At 41.3% G+C, this 16,422-nt stretch overlaps 1 protein-coding gene across 1 annotated transcript; it reads left to right on the top strand.

The window, feature by feature from the left end:
* Positions 1-6,323: 6,323 nt before the first annotated feature.
* LOC133908443 (uncharacterized) lies at positions 6,324-15,917 on the top strand. The gene is made up of 6 exons (XM_062350480.1): positions 6,324-7,782; positions 8,136-8,276; positions 8,351-10,085; positions 11,798-12,018; positions 12,942-13,864; positions 14,044-15,917. The coding sequence occupies exons 1-6, from the start codon at positions 6,427-6,429 to the stop codon at positions 15,236-15,238; spliced, it is 5,571 nt and encodes a 1,856-aa protein (XP_062206464.1). The 5' UTR covers positions 6,324-6,426; the 3' UTR covers positions 15,239-15,917.
* Positions 15,918-16,422: the final 505 nt, after the last annotated feature.

Here is a 16,422-nt window from a genome sequence, read left to right on the forward strand (position 1 = left end):
GTCGTCAAGGTGTTGTGGGCATAATAGGCTTGTAGAGGTATCTAGTTTGCTCGGGGAGTAGTTCTAGTTACCTCCACATCTTTGATGTAACTATAGTGCTTCGGGAGTATCCCTAGTAGACCTCTGTACTTGTAGGTGCATGTTCAAACTGTCGGGGCTCAATTGGAAAAGGTTGTCACGAGTACCTCTTGTGTATACTTTAGCGGGTAGCACAAGCCGAATAGTCCTCATGTCGTGTGGGTAAAAATGTACCTTTTGCAGGGTGTAAGATCAATTCGAATTGTCATGCTCTCGGTTATGAGCATGCTTCTGTCCATTTACATCAATCATAGAGTTTCGTTATTGGGATGTTATGATGGAATGTTGGGACATAGCTGGTGATGTTGATGAAGAGTCGATATGGTATAAGTTACAGCTTTGCTATGTTGATAATCTCAAGATACAATGGTGTTTTGGTTAGGTGTAGATGCTTACACTTGAGTCCAAATCGCTTTTGCATATGAAGTTACTTAACATTTGTGGTTGAGCCCTTGCTAATTACCTATATGCATTCTCCTTGGAGTCGGACTACTTATAAGTGCTTATTATGGATTAAGTCTTATTAGTAACTTTGTAATCATGTGCTTTGTTTACTTTTTAGGTGAGGAAGATTTAGTTTCTGGCTACTTTACGCCCGTCGATGTTGGTGACAAGCAGGAGTAGTAACATTCTACTCGTGTGTTGTTATTTTGGGGTGGCGTCTTAGTGCAAATGGCGCTAACCATCTTTTTATCATTATGTAACTTATTCTCCTGCATAGCTACTCTTATAAATATTTGGGTTATGTATTTTTATGTAAAGTTAAGTCTATTTAAAGACTTGTAACTCAATTTAGTTACTCGTTCTTTATCATGTTTTGTGATGATATGTTTGTTGTAAAGGTATGCATTTCGATCCTAGAAGTAAACACATGTTGAGACTACCAGAATGGTATTTCAGTTAATCATTGTGGGTATGATAATGAAAAATGATCGTCTTAATAATTAGCTCGAATACTATTGGGATGATTCCTCTCAAAACCCGAGCTTAGGCCCAATCTAGCCCAACCCAGGGCACTATACAGTGGGCCTCACATCACTATTTAGTGGGTCCCACCTGTGGCCCACACATGAATATTGCTATTTCATAATTTCTCGATTTTAATTTTGGTTAAATCTTTTGAGAGTCATAACTTCTACGTTGTGGCTCCAATTCTAGTGATTCTTTCACCTAAATTCATTTAAATTCGAGATCTATCTTTTTATCACTGTGTGATATCCATTAGGGCTCATGTGGTATTTCATTTGGTGTTATTTGATTTTTCTTTAGTATAGGCCATTGTTGATCGTTGTCACGTTTGCAGAACCGGAGGAGTTCGCTGAGGAACCAGAGGAGTTCACTTAACCTTATGACCGAGGACCAAAGTTTAGAAGAAGACTTCAGAGAAGGCAATTCCTATCTCCTTGGTCATTTTGAACTCATATTTTGCAATAATCTAGTTGATAAACTTAAAACAAGACTTATTGTCGCATGTGCTATTTATTGTGGTATTTTCAACTGCTTGTAGTAGTTACATCCTATCAAACAATTGCATGTCTTAAATATCTTATCTAGAATACATATCACCCTAGGATTTACCCGTGTTATCTATATTAACGTCGGGTGATGCCGTGATATCTAGCATGCTTAGGATGAGACATATTCTCTTCAGAGATGTCGCTAGTGGAATGCATCTCTTTGGAGATGTTGCTTCACTGTTTAATCAATTGAACTCATATACCATGAATTTTTGGTGATTGTGGAATCTTTGATGTGGTGTGAGATATGACGAGTGGTGTATAAAATGAGCGAAAACTATTTTGGCGGGGGGGGGGGGGGGGCAAGTAGAGTAGTCCTCTGCTAGAGGATGCTCTTAGGAGCTTGGGTTACCTTTGTGGTATTCATTGCCAGCTAAAGATGCCTGCCCCAGCCATATAAGTACCGAATCATTGCGCTATCATGCTGAGCCACCCTAGTGCAACTGTAGCATCTATGCCCCTAGGTAAGTGGTAAATGTTTCGGTGATTAATGACAATCGTATCATTATGACTAACAATTTGTTTTAAAGGAAACAAAAAATTACTTCACAATGATATTTGGGTATTCTTGGCCCCTAAGGTGATTATATTAATCTAGTTCTAAGTATCACAAAGGAGATGAATGACACTTAGAACAGTATATGTCTCCTTTCTTAGTATTTTGACTGTACTATAAAGAGGGCTAAAAGTAGTAGCTTGACCTAGTTGAGTTTAGATTTGGTTTGATGCACACTTATGAAATTGTAGCACTAGGTAGCTTAGAGACACTCATGGATCAGTTGCCGAGGAGCTAGACTCGAGATTGGTTGAATTGGATGGGTTCAGAAGTTTTTTTACCTCACTGGATGACCTAGTCCTGTGTAGAGTGAACTCACCTGAGTATATTTCTTTTCTGGAGTCTGAAAGCTATTGAGCACACATGATGGTCCGGTATTAAGGAGATAAAATCACCAGAGCCTTTTCTTGGCGACACGTGTTCAGAAAAAGGTGAAGTGTTACACCGAAAGGTCTGGTGCTCGAGCAAAGAGCATCACCGGACTATTTTGAACGAAGTGGAAACTCTTTGGAAAATGGATTTGACCTCACTGGATGGTCCAGTGATCTGTGGGAAGGATCACCAGAGTGTTTTTTTTCTAGAGAAGATTGCAATGGGTAGTTTCAAGTGGTTCTACTCACTAGATAGTCTGGTGATGGACCAATGTTTACACTGGAGTAATTCTTCCAGAGGCGATTTCAAGTATTGAAGAATGAAGATAGTTGACCGGATGGTCCAGTGATGATGTTGTGTACACCGAACAATACACTGGATAAATTCTACCAGAGAAGGTCGCAGTTACTGCAGTTTAATGAGTAACTCACTGGATGATCCGATGTGAATAGAGTACTCACCGGAACATTCTCTGCAGTAACAGCTAATGACGGCTAGCACAGTGAGGCATTGAAATTTGAACTCACTGGATTGTCCGTGTGAGTAAGAAGATGCTCACCGTATCATCCGGTGTTAACAGAAAAATGGGTGGTTAGGCAATAGCTAAATTTGGATCTCTAGCCTATAAATACCCCATCATTTCATCTCATTATGATCTCTAGTGACCCAGAGGAATTCATACATTATGTGTGTCATCAAGAAGCAAGAGAGAACACTTGAGTTGATTTGTAAGTCCCTAATTGAAGATAATGACATCATTAGTGCTTGGAGAGTAGCAAACATGCATCTAGCTGTAGTCTAGGCTTGATCTTGGTTAAAGTGAAGCTATTGACTTGTTACTCTTGGTGGTTGGCAACACCTAGCCAATTTTGGTGATCGAAGGTATTCTCAATGAGCTTTTAGAGTTCTTGTGGGAGCCCCAAGAAGGATTTGTACTTGGTTTGATGCCCGCCAATCCGAACATGGAGAAGTGACAATCATAATGGAACACTTGAGTCTTGGTGACTCAAGGGGGAGCGATATCCTTGGTGTATGCTCCAACGAAGACTAGGGGGAGTGCCAACTCCTCGATACCTTGAAAAAAAATCTGATGTCCTCTTTCCCATCTCTTTACTATTTTAAATTTACTTTGAGTATTTACATTCTTGCAAGCTTTCATTTTTACATTTTTCTTAGTATCTTTGCTTGCTTATTTGATAGCCATGTTCTAGATTGTTCATGTAGTTACATTCCTTTCATCTAGGCTAAAGTTGCTACTTATTTTAGAAATCAGTAGAAGTTTTTAATTAGAGCCCAATTCACCCCCCTCTTGGCCATTCGATCTTTTCAGCGACCATACATCATGCATGGACGAAACTTGACTTTTCTTTCTCCCAAACGAGCTGAGCATCCTACTAGGAGAGCTGGGTGAGCAACGAGAACCCAAACGTTTGTCAGATACTCACAGAGATGTTTATCGACCCAGCTACACTTCGATGGTCAGCGGGGAAGTGCACCCAGTACGAGACCTGTAGCACTTGGTATGTCCCGTAGTATGATCCAGCGAGGGAAGGTGATTGAAGTGTCTCAATATGATTTGCTCCTCTGCTTGCAACGGCTAGATGCTAAGCATATCGTGTGAGTACAGTGTACAATCTCTACATAGTGTAAATCTATTTGAATAACCGTGTCCACGGTCATGGACATGCGAAGAAATGACCTCACTTGGTTAGACTGGCGTGTGTATCTTAGACGAGTGAGTGTGCGAACTAGATGTTTGTGTGATGAGGTTGTTGGCTTAGTTCGCCGGGAGCTGTTTGGTACTAGAGGTACACCAGACATAATAGGGACTGCAGAGTGAGGTGTAGCCCCTCTGAGGACCGAAAAACTCTAGATATACCTTGTTACCTTGTTTGATCTATTTCAAAGTTAATAGTAGAGAATAGAACTAATATCTGCATCAAACTGCTTTATGCTTAAAACTAAACTGCAAAATATTGTTCTTAAGATATACTTTATGCATATATTAATACCTTGAAGTAGTAGATAACTTACTAAGTATGTTTCATACTCATTCTTGCTATCATTCATATGAGAAAGCAGATGTCGACTTCGCTAGAGACGAATGCGCAAATGAGGAGTAGATTTAGTAGTCGCATTCACACCCTAGCTGCCTGTGACTTTGTGTTGTTGTTCCGTTGTGCTTTTGATGGCTTGTTGGCCAGACTTGTAATATACTCTATGGTTTGAGATCTTTGTATTGTTATAACCTTAATACTTTTATATTCGATGTATGACTGTGTTGCCATGATTATTGTACGTACTATGTATATCAAAGGATGATCATTCTTGTCCAATAGCCCACATAAGAGACCAAAGGGCTGGAGGAGGTTAGGGTGTGCCACCCAAGTGACAATCATATTTAATTCATTCGGTTAAGCTACATGACCAACTAACTATATGGTTCCCGCATGTCTTCTACCTACTTTTAATCATTGTTGACATCCTTGTTAATTTCAGCATTATTTATTTCTCGCATTTAGTAGTAGAACTATTATTTAGGGTTTCCTATTTATAAATATTAAATCCCTTACATAACAACCAAAGTATTAAGTGATTACATGGTTATATCAAAGTGCAAGCCTGATAAACCAACTGTCTCCCTTATGGATCGATATATAGGGTCACTCTAGAGATTTCTTGTTGCACATTCTTCGAAGTGAACACGTTACAAAACAAGCATACATCTGCTGGGAAAAGAAAAGCGATGACAATACTCACATATTACAACTGTGGATTGAACTCCAGGTTACAACTAACATAAAATGATGTTTTCACAACAGGACCACCACCAAATGAAACATGTACCATTCACTATTGAGATAGTGAAATAAAACCCAAGATGCAAGCAACAATATTATGGGGAAGAGTTGCGGAGCCAAATTTAAGCAACAATTGTGTTGATTTGGTTATGAAAGGATCACTTTTTGATATATGAGTGTAAAGAATGTGTTCTAGAGACACAATATAGTCTACCGAAAAATTACTCGGCATATTTGACCGTAACCTTGTAGAAGATATATACTCTTGAATGTTTTGGACACGGTTCAGTTAAAATTTTGAAAATTTGACTATTAGTAGCTTCTATATTATTTAGTTTGGCAACATAAAAATCATATGTCTATATTTATCTTGAATTTCATAATTTCATAAATTTATTAGATCTTATAAATATATTATAGTAGGAAGTAGTAGTCCAAATCGTCAAGTATTTTGACTAGGGGAGTACATGTATATGGTGTATTAATTAAAAAAGGGTATGCATCAGGCTAGCTATTAGCAGATGCTCAAGAACTGCACGAGTAACCCATTTGAAACAGTGTATTATTAGGATGGTCAGCCAATTCAGTTCTCCTATGTCAAAGGAAGCTAATAGGTAGTGCTTCAGTGACTTCAAGGATTGTAGCAATGAATTGAATGGAATAACTAGATTACACGGGAAGTTGACTCGTTTTTGCACGTGAGAACCACAGTGTTTGAATGGAAGCCAACAGCTATCTCGCTTGTGCCTGTGCGCTCACGCGTAACTCATTTTCACCAATTTCTCCATTAAATAATTAACCCGTCCAGGGGTATAAGTGGGCCAAAACCAAATAGTCCCGTAGTACCCAGCCCACATTCGAAAAGAAGCTGCATCATCCATCGTGCATTCTTACTAGCCCCACTGCTACGCTGGCCCAGAAAAAAGGGTCCACCTGTCGGTGACGGCATCTCGTCGCTGACATCACTTCCCCTCCCCCGTGTTTACGACCCCCAAACCCTTCTCTTCTCCATTGGAAGGAAACGCGAGTCGAACCCGAAGGCTTAGCTAGACCCAAAAGGCCAAACCCCCTCTCGAGTCGTCGTCTCTGCGTGCGCTGCGCGATGCCCCCATCGAAGCCCAAGCGTCGGCGCGGCGGCGCCGGCTCCCGCGGCCGGAAGAAGCAGAAGCGCCTCGATGCGATCCACGACGTCGCGCCGGCCCCTCCCCCGCCGTCTCCGGGCGCCGGCGCCGGCGACGACGATTCCGACGCGGAGGCCATCCGTCGGAGCACACGGGTGCGCCGAGCGCCGGTCGTGCTCGACACCTCGCCGCTCCCTTCCCCCCGCCGCAAGAGGCCCCGCCGCGGTGGCGGCGGGGTGGGTTCAAGCGGGAGCTCGCGGAGGGGGACCAAGAGCAGGACGCGGGACGAGGCGGATGCCTGGGAGATGGAGGAGGAGGACGACGAGGGGAGTGTGGTGTGGCGCTCGCGGCTGAGGGATAGGGTTAAGGGGAAGGCCAATCTGGAGAGGCGGGCGAGGACACTGTGGTTCGGAGAGGACGATGACGAGGAGGAGGATGAGGAAGCCAGGATGGTGGTGGTGGACGTCCGCGAGGGGGCTGAGGACGAAGAGGTGGGCGAGGAGGGTGGAGGTTTGCAGTCGCAACGTAGAGAACTGAGGGATCGAGAGATTAATTTAACAATAGATTTGAACGTAGAAGCACACGAGGCTGTGGTAGGTGTCAATGTAGTAGAAGAGGAAGAGGGAGAAAAAGAACAGAAGTCAGAGGTGGTGGCGGTAGCAGAGGAGGAGGAACCAACAGTAGGTACTAGAAATGATGTAGAAGAAGGCAAGGAGGAGGAAGTGGTGGCGGAGGAGGGTTTGCAGCGGGAGGAGAGAACAGAAGAGTTGGAGTTGCCTGTACTGGGAGGACATGATGGTGATGAGTTAGCTTGTGATGAGGGCAATGAGGAAGTTGGGGCCAGCAATTCAGACAGAATTGAGCGGCTTGACGTGCAGAGTGAAGAGATTGCAGAAGAGAGCAACCTTCGTGTAGAGCAGCAGATGGATCTGGACTGTCCTGGTCCTCCTGAGCAAGAGGAAGAGGTCCAGCAGGGCGAGCATATGGATCATGTACCAAACATAGTATTGTCTGAGGATGGTCCAAAGGAGAGAATGCCAAAGTCCCCAGTGTCAGATGAAAAACGGGGAGTTAAGTTGGTTAAAGAAGGGAGGAGGTGTGGGCTCTGTGGAGGAGGGACTGATGGGAGACCGCCTAAGATTGCGTTACATGATTGTGTTGACAGTGACAATGAAGCCTACGAGGGGGTTTTGCCTTCAGAGGAGCCAAACTATGATATCTGGGATGGATTTGGTGATGATCCTGGCTGGCTTGGAAGGTTGTTGGGTCCAATTCATGATCGCTTTGGCATTGCACGTGTCTGGGTTCATCAGAACTGTGCCGTTTGGAGTCCTGAGGTCTGTACCTGCAGTATATGTTCAAAACTCTCATTTGTTTCTTGAATGTTTATGTGAAGTTGCTTCTATGCATATCATTGCTGTAGTTTGGGTCTGTTTTATACAGGATGCAATGTTCTTGTCAATACTCTTTTGTTTGTCATGATTTTATTCTCTAAAAAAGGTAAGCCCCACTAAATTGTTAGGGATCAACATTGGTTGCTCTGGATTACTGATGACTGAATTTAAATAGACTGTGTTGTTAGTGGAATGAGTTAAATCCTTTACTGTATTGCATGCTAGTGATACTGAAATTTTGATAAAATGTGCTGGGGGTATGAAAATCCAGGTTTCTTTTTCCTTCCAAATTTCAGGTTTACTTTGCTGGTTTGGGGTGTCTAAGGAATGTAAGAGCTGCGCTTTGCCGTGGAAGACTTCTGAAGTGCAGTCGATGTGGCAGACCTGGAGCGACTATCGGGTGTCGTGTTGATCGATGCCCGAAAACCTACCATTTGGTAATTGAAAGCTTTTAAAACATACTTCAGCATTCTATTGCTGCCTTAATATTTAATATTTTCTCCATGTGTAGCCTTGTAGTCGAGCAGAAGCCTGTATATTTGATCACCGGAAGTTTCTTATAGCTTGCAACGATCATCGACATCTCTTCCAACCCCAAGGAGATAAGTATGTCGAATTACTCAGGAAAATGAAGATAAAAAAGATGAAGGCAGATATCAGAAAGCTGTCACACGATGCCTGGAGGAAGGACAAAGATGCTGAAGAGAAATGGTTAGAGAACTGTGGGGAAGATGAAGAGTTCTTAAAACGTGAGGGCAAGCGGCTAAACAGAGATCTTTTGAGAATCGCACCTGTTTATATAGGAGGCTCTTCTGAAAATGAAAAGTCATATTGTGGTTGGGAATCTGTTGCTGGGCTCAGTGATGTTATTCAGAGCATGAAGGAGGTGGTGATACTACCTCTTTTATATCCTGAGTTCTTTAGCTCTTTAGGTCTTACACCTCCAAGAGGCGTCCTGCTGCATGGCCACCCTGGTACTGGTAAAACACTTGTTGTAAGGGCGCTAATAGGGGCATGTTCTCAGGGTAACAGAAGGATTGCTTATTTTGCTCGAAAAGGTGCTGATTGTTTGGGTAAGTATGTTGGCGACGCCGAGAGACAGTTAAGACTTCTATTTCAGGTGGCTGAACGATGTCAACCTTCTATCATATTTTTTGATGAAATAGATGGTTTAGCACCTTGTAGATCCAGACAACAAGACCAGACACACAATTCAGTTGTGGCGACTTTGCTTTCATTGCTCGACGGTTTGAAATCACGGGGCTCGGTTATAGTGATCGGGGCTACAAATCGCCCTGATGCTATTGATCCTGCTCTTAGGAGACCAGGAAGGTTTGATCGTGAGATATACTTTCCGCTACCAACCTTTGAGGACAGATCTGCTATTCTGTCACTGCACACAAAAAACTGGCCAAGTCCTATTTCAGGTGCATTCCTATCACATATTGCTAGCCAAACTGTTGGATATGCTGGTGCTGATCTGCAGGCAATTTGTACACAAGCTGCAATAAATGCTCTGAAAAGAACCTGCCCATTACAGGAAATCTTACGATCTGCTGAGAAAGGAATTGAGCATGGGCGAGTTCCTCTTCCATCAGTTCTTGTGGAGGAAAGAGATTGGTTAGCTGCTGTTGCAGCTGCTCCCCCACCCTGTTCACAAAGAGAAGCAGGGAATGCTGCAAATGATTTAGTTTCCTCACCTCTTGATTCCTATCTTGTACCAAGCCTTCTTAAACCCTTGGTACACCTTCTTATTTCCCTGTATTTGGATGAGCGTGTCTGGTTACCTTCATCCCTTCTTAAGGCATCTGGCTCTATTAAGGAAGTTGTGTTCTCATCCATGGAAAAACATAGTGTACCCTGCACTTTTTGGTCTTCCTATCTTCATTCTTTGATCCAACAGAAAGATATTGCACATAGAATTGGAACAATCCTGTCAAGCTGTGGTCTAGTAGCTGCACAACTAGGAAATCATGGTTCAATGTTGCCGAGTCATGTTGAAACACAGGAGAATTTTGATGGCAGCAGATTAAATTCCATGGGTTTTCATTTGAAAGCAGGGTTACCGCATAAACTTTCAGGCTTCCGAGCTTTAGTTGCTGGAGCACCCGGATCAGGCCAGCAACATCTGATTCGTTGCCTTCTTCATGGTTTTACAGGCCAGATTGTAATACACAAGCTTGATATTGCAACTATGGCGCAGGAGGGAAATGGTGATATCCTTAGTGGACTGACACAAATTCTTCGTAAGTTACTAAGTTTTGTTTATTTTCATTTACTTTTGAAATGTTCAGTGAGAGAACATCAATTCACTGTATTTTTCTTGTAATGCTGATGATAATATTTTCCACCTGTGCATTTTGTTCCTTTACTTTATACTGTCTACGCATGTGACTGCATGTGATGAGCGATGACTGATGAGTATGTGAAATGAATGTCTGCTCAAAAGTTGCGTTCATACAGGAATCAACTACAACTCTATTCAAGATTTAAAATGTCATTGTGCTTTTGTTGCCTAATGCCCTGTGGCTGCAATTGCATAGACCATGGGTGACTTTTGTTGTCATGACTTAACACTTCTCTCCTTTCAGTCCCGGTCTTCCCTGTCATCCATAGTTACTGTTCCTTCTATTTTTATGGTTACCAGCACCATCATTGGTATCATGTTGTTTCTTTCTTTTCATAAAAGTAAAACCTGTAGTTCCATTCTTCATATCATTGCCCTCTATTCCTTTTCTTATAGGTTAACAGTTTGTAAGTAAAAGCTGCTTACCTAAGAACCATAACAAGATGAAGTTGGAGATGCATGCAAGCTAGATTCTTTTGGTTACTCAAGCTTCATCTTTTTCTTTGAGTTAGAAATGACTTGAATTCATTATTTTGTTTTTCCAATGGGCTTGGGTTTACTAATTATCTATCTCGCCTGTCAACTTTAACACAAATTCACATATGCTCTGAAGATTGATGCACCACAAAAGTTATGATTTTTTTATGGATTTTATTGAAGGCTGACCTATATCTAATACCTATTTTAAATTGACTGTTATGGGCTCGGTGGAAGGTGAGTGGGGATCAAGAATATGGTGAGTTTGTGGATGAGTGAAGGGAATAACGAGGTTCTGAGCTGAGTCTAGATTGGATTTGTCTAACAAGAATAACTAACTAAATCTTATGCCTAAAGAACCAGCTCCCTAATTAATGCCTTCCTTCAGGTGCACTGCCAAACCGGTATTGGCTCATGGTGCAGCTGGCCCATGTGGCTCTTGCACGCTAGGCCTATGACAGTGCTGGTACACACGACCACATACGTGTCCCTGACATTGATAGACTTAGTTTAGTTAAAAAATATACAATTTTGGACCTACCGTGTGAGTTCAGAGGCCATTGCTTTGTAACCATTATATGGCAGTTGATATAATGGTGATACACTTATTAAAAATTCATGCAAAACTAGCAACTTGAACTGAGGGCCTTTCATTGCAGGAAACATGGGCAATGATGTTATTTCTCGTTCCTCTTGCAATTGATGGCAAAATATCTATTGACACACATATGCTCTAAAGGTTGATGAACCACAATTTTGTTTTGATTCTTTATGGATTGAATGGAAGGGCAACCTATATCTGGCCTGATGTAAATTGACAGGCTGAGTTTAGCTGAACCAGTGCCCTATTTCAGCCACGCCGCATGAGTTTAGAAGCAATTGCCTGGCAACCATTCTACAGCAATTGATATAACTGTGACACGCTGATTTAAATCTAAGCAACACATTGAACTGACGGCTTTTATTGCAGGAGAAGGGAAATGGTGTTTTTCCCCATTCCTTTTTTAATTGATGAGAAATAGTCTATTGATTATGTGTCCTATTGTTACAGTAAAATTCTTAATTTCTTTTCGGTGGATATGAGTAAGTAATGATATTTTTCTTTTGCTTCCCCCCTCCCCTTCTCTTGACCAGTAAAATGCCTAAACCTTGGAAGATGCATCATCTACATGCCTAGAATTGATTTGTGGGCAGTAGAGAAGGTCCATAATCAGATAGAAGGTCATATGCTCAATATGGGGGCAAGCGATTTAGCATCCTCACCCACCAATCATGTCGAAAAATGTTCTGAAGTTTGGAATGCGTTGGTTGAGCAGATGGATTCATTGTTGGCTTCTGTATCAATAAGTATTCTGGTAAGCATTATATACAACTTCCTTTCGTTTGCCTGAATGCTGTCTTTTTTTTCTCAGCTCTCTAGTAGCACTGGTATCTAAGCGGTTTCAAAAATAGCACTGAAATTGTCTGAATCTGTTTGAGTTTCCAAATTCTGTTACTGGCTAAGTTTCTAGTCACCACTGTTTCAGTGCTATTTTTAATGAGTGTAGGAGCTTTCTAATCAGTATATGTATTGAATTTATTTATTTTTTGTATAACCAGAAAGGAAGAAAAGAGAAACTGAGATTATAGGATAGTTTTTGACTTAGCAGTTTGTTCAATCGTGCTTTTAGGCATTACAGGAGAATCTTGGGGTTTGTTAGGAACAAAGGAATTTCACAGAAACTCTCGGAATTTCGTAGGATACAGCTCAGTTTCCTGCATTGCAAACAGGACCTTGGACAGGCAGTATAGTAGAGGACTCAGGACTAAGGACAACTTTGGTGTCGTGGTCTGGTCTGTGCTGTACTGCCGTGCTTTGTTGTGCTGTTGAACCGAGTTAGTTTATAGAGTCTTTACTGATAGAATATAATATTTGTGTTATTGGCGTAAAAAAGAAGGTACAAATATGTGAGCATATGCAAAAACAGTAAAATAAAACTGTGGCATTGAAGCAACTGAATGGAAAACTTAGGGGATAGTTGTTGAGTTCATACAATAGCACACCTCGTTAATTATAGATCATTGTGTGCAAAGGATAAGGAGCCGGTTGATTCATTTGTTGTCGAAAAAACTTTCATCCCATGTTTGTGGAAAACACGGTGAATAATGGATTATTGGTTTTGGCCATTGTCCCTGATTTTCTAAAAATTAAGAGGGATGGCCATAATTTATTGTAGCCTGAAATACTTTATTAGTTTATGCACAACGTTGGATGATTAGCTAACATTTTGTTTTACAGTCCACTAGTGACCTGAGGTTTCAAGATCTTCCTAGTGGAGTAAGAGGGTTCTTCAGCGCACATGTTGTGGATCAATTTCTTGCTTCTTCAGAACACACAATACCAAGATTTTCTGTGAATATTGACAACAGCTTTAACTGGGATGAGATGATTGATTCATGTGCTTTGCGGTTATCACATGACTTAATTCAACATCATGTTCAATTTTTGCATGGCAGATCTCATAAGAATAATCATGATGAACAGAAAGAAGTCTTTGCTTCCATGGAAATTAGTGCACCAGGTGAATCAAAGTCCAGTGAGAATGAGCAACCCTCTTTTGGAGTTGCTTCAAGGGAGAATCCAACTCAGCTGGCGGCAAGCAGCGCTCAGCAAGAGCCACCACCATCTAATGTGAAGGATAAAGGAGGAAATATTCAGAAAACTGAATTTGAGGGCACAGTTCGAAGAAATCCTTCTAGCAGAACTGTAAAGGGCAACGAGTCACTTGCTATTATTGCTTTTGGAATTCAGATACTGCAGCACCCTCACTTCTCTAAACTTTGTTGGGTTACCTCAAAGCTACGGGAAGGCCCCTGTACTGATATAAATGGGCCATGGAAAGGCTGGCCATTTAATTCCTGTTTATTGCATAGCAGTACCTTGCCTGATAAGTCACTAAATGGAGGAAACAATGTTGTTAAGGGCAAGGAAAAGACTCTCTGTGCGAGAGGATTAGTTGCTGTTGGGTTATTAGCTTATCGAGGTGTCTATGCGTCTGTTATGGAAGTCTGTGCTGAGGTGAGAAAGGTATTGGAACTGTTAGTTGGACAGATCCGAACTAAAATTTTGGAAAAGAGAAACCGATTTCGGTATTTTCATATTCTATCTCACGTTGCTTATCTGGATGATATTGTGAACAGCTGGGCGTACACCTTCCATAGGTAGGCCAATCTTTATGCTTTTGTTTCTATTGATTCTTTCACTCCTTTATTTCTTTTTGAAGTCAGGTAAGATATAGTTCTTTGGGTCAGCAAAAACTTGCTGGTACCTTCGTGCTGCTGATGTAGGTCTATGGAAAAGGTTGTGCTAACGCTTCTTTTCTTTTTGTTTCTATTGTCAGGTTACATATTGAGAGCAGGACAGGAACATCAGGCACAAAGTTAACAAGTCAAGGAAGATCATGCACCAAAGAGTGTCAAAGCACCAGGTACGCAGCAGAAACCAATTTACAGGTTGCTCCTGCTGGCAACCCTACTGAGGTCCAAGACATTCCAGCCCAACGCACTCAGGACCATGAGGTTTTTCCTGCTTGCTGTCCTAATGAGATGCAAGATAACTCAGTCCAGCATACTTCAGATCAACTTGAAATCCATACTATGGTCTGTGACCTTGATGATGATCATGTGACATCTATATCCAGCAGGGATGAAGTGGAATGCAATATTGTCCATTCAGCTTCACCTGATGTGCATAGGGGTAACCATACACATGCAGATAGTATAACAAATGATGGAGAACCCAGTGGAGCAAACAATGATGGAAAAATGTCCGGGTCAACCTATGATGAAGAGAACTGCAGATCAGATACTCAAAGATCTGAAAACCACACAGAATCTGTTGAACATTTGAATGATCTGCAAAGGGCAGGAAACTCTGTTGCATCCTCAGCTAGTACTAACAGTACAGGAATACCAAGGAACATTGTTTCATCTGAAGCTCATGGCGATGATAATGAGTTGAAGACGAATAATCCTCTGAGTGATGTTGAATCAGGTCATTTGATTGATGGTCAACTGCAAGATAACATGCAGAATCTTTCAGTTCCAAAATCTTCATGTCTCTATAAATGTTGCTCCACATGCTTCCGTGCTGTTTATAAGATGGTTCATGATATTCTTTCAAATCCTCTAAGGCCTAATCTGCATTGCTTAACAGTTGATGATATGCACGACATTCTCTCATCATGGTCCTTGAATCTATTAGCAACTGTTAGAAAATGTTACAGCTCTCAAGATGTGGTCAGCTGTGAAGAAAATTTTGGAAAAATGCACAAGCAAGGGCATTGTGCTTGTCAGAGTGATGTTACTCTTCTTTCAAGGGAGTGCATATGCCATTTGGAAAGCAATGAGGATGCTGAAACGGCAAATGCTGATTGTCATTCTCTGTTTGGTCAAAGGTTAAGTTTTTTCTTTAAAGATGGTGTATGGATGCCATCAGAGTTTACTGCAGAAACCACCCTTCATTGCAGCTTCAGGAGATTATGCGTTTGCTCAATATTAGGAACAGTTTCTATGTTCAGTCAAATCTCCACTTGATGAGATCGTCTGATGCAGATACAAAAGTACAGAGAGTACTTCAATGCTCTAGGCGTTGCAGTTCTGATTTTACCCTGAGTTGGCCCACCTCCAGTGTTGCACAGACCAAAAGATCATCAGGCTGTCTTCTTTTTCATGGGACTCATTTGTTTCCCTACTGTGGCTGTTGGTTGATTTGAATTTCTCACCCTTAATGCAACTTTCGAGCTAGCTTATTGCAATAAATTGCCTTTACCTGCTATGGTCGGTAGCGGAATGCTGGCTCATGTAGTTCCATGACCTGGATATTTGAAGAGAAGAAGCTAAGCTATTCATCTTCTGTTTTTCTTTTTAAGAAGTGGCTCTGTTGTAGCATGGACTGCTGCTACTGCTGGAATCTGTACAACTAGCTGATGAGTGACGATGTTTCAATTCTCATTGTACCATCTATTATAGCTCAATTAAGCCATCAAGTCGAAACAAGATTGAATGCCTATAGCGTTTTTGGGCTGTACCTTCATGCTGGTCACTGGTGTGCTTTCTAATGAGCAACTAACATTGAGCATGATGGCTCTTTAGAATTATTAGCATGCTGTTATTTAGATGCATGAGGTTGAGATAATATATTGTAGTTGTGTCTTGGAATGTACACAAGTTTTTAATAGAGGCAATTATTTGCAATGGAAACAAATTGCTAATTGATGTTGAGTAGTAAATTATTTGCATTGGTATTGATGTGATTTTTACCTCTAACCTTCTCTTTTAGAAAATTATACGATTAAAGCAGTGAACTTTAGATGTGAGCAGTAAATTTTATTTGACGTTTGAAGGTTTTGTGGATTATTGATTTCATATACTAATTTGTCTCAGTACATATCTAGTTATCTCTGATATTTGCACTGTAAAACAAGCAGTGGTTGGTAGGTTAGAGTTCCAGTGGAAATCTACAAACAGTGATATTCTTTGTTGGACTAGGCCACTAGGGTTAGCAGTGCCGGATCCAAAAATTTTACATGGTGGAATATTCTTTGTTGGCCATGGTTTATCATGCTGTTATCCGGAACTAAGCAGCTGCTAAAACTACAACTTTTACATGAGCCACTGGCTAGAGAATCTCATTGCTTTGTGTTGGCAGGAGCATTTGTACTTCTTAGGTTTGTCTTGAAGAGCACCACACAGTCAGCTCTTCTGAATCAAACCAGTTA

Source organism: Phragmites australis, chromosome 2, assembly GCF_958298935.1.
Source record: "Phragmites australis chromosome 2, lpPhrAust1.1, whole genome shotgun sequence".
Lineage (NCBI taxonomy): Eukaryota > Viridiplantae > Streptophyta > Magnoliopsida > Poales > Poaceae > Phragmites > Phragmites australis.

What these genes read in the sequence shown, in the direction of transcription:
- LOC133908443 (XM_062350480.1), top strand. Translation starts at nt 6,427, where the DNA reads ATGCCCCCATCGAAGCCCAAGCGTCGGCGCGGCGGCGCCGGCTCCCGC. An exon ending in GTGCCGTTTGGAGTCCTGAG is followed by an intron (nt 7,783 to 8,135) that starts GTCTGTACCTGC and finishes TCCAAATTTCAG; the next exon opens with GTTTACTTTGCTGGTTTGGG. An exon ending in TGGACTGACACAAATTCTTC is followed by an intron (nt 10,086 to 11,797) that starts GTAAGTTACTAA and finishes TCTCTTGACCAG; the next exon opens with TAAAATGCCTAAACCTTGGA.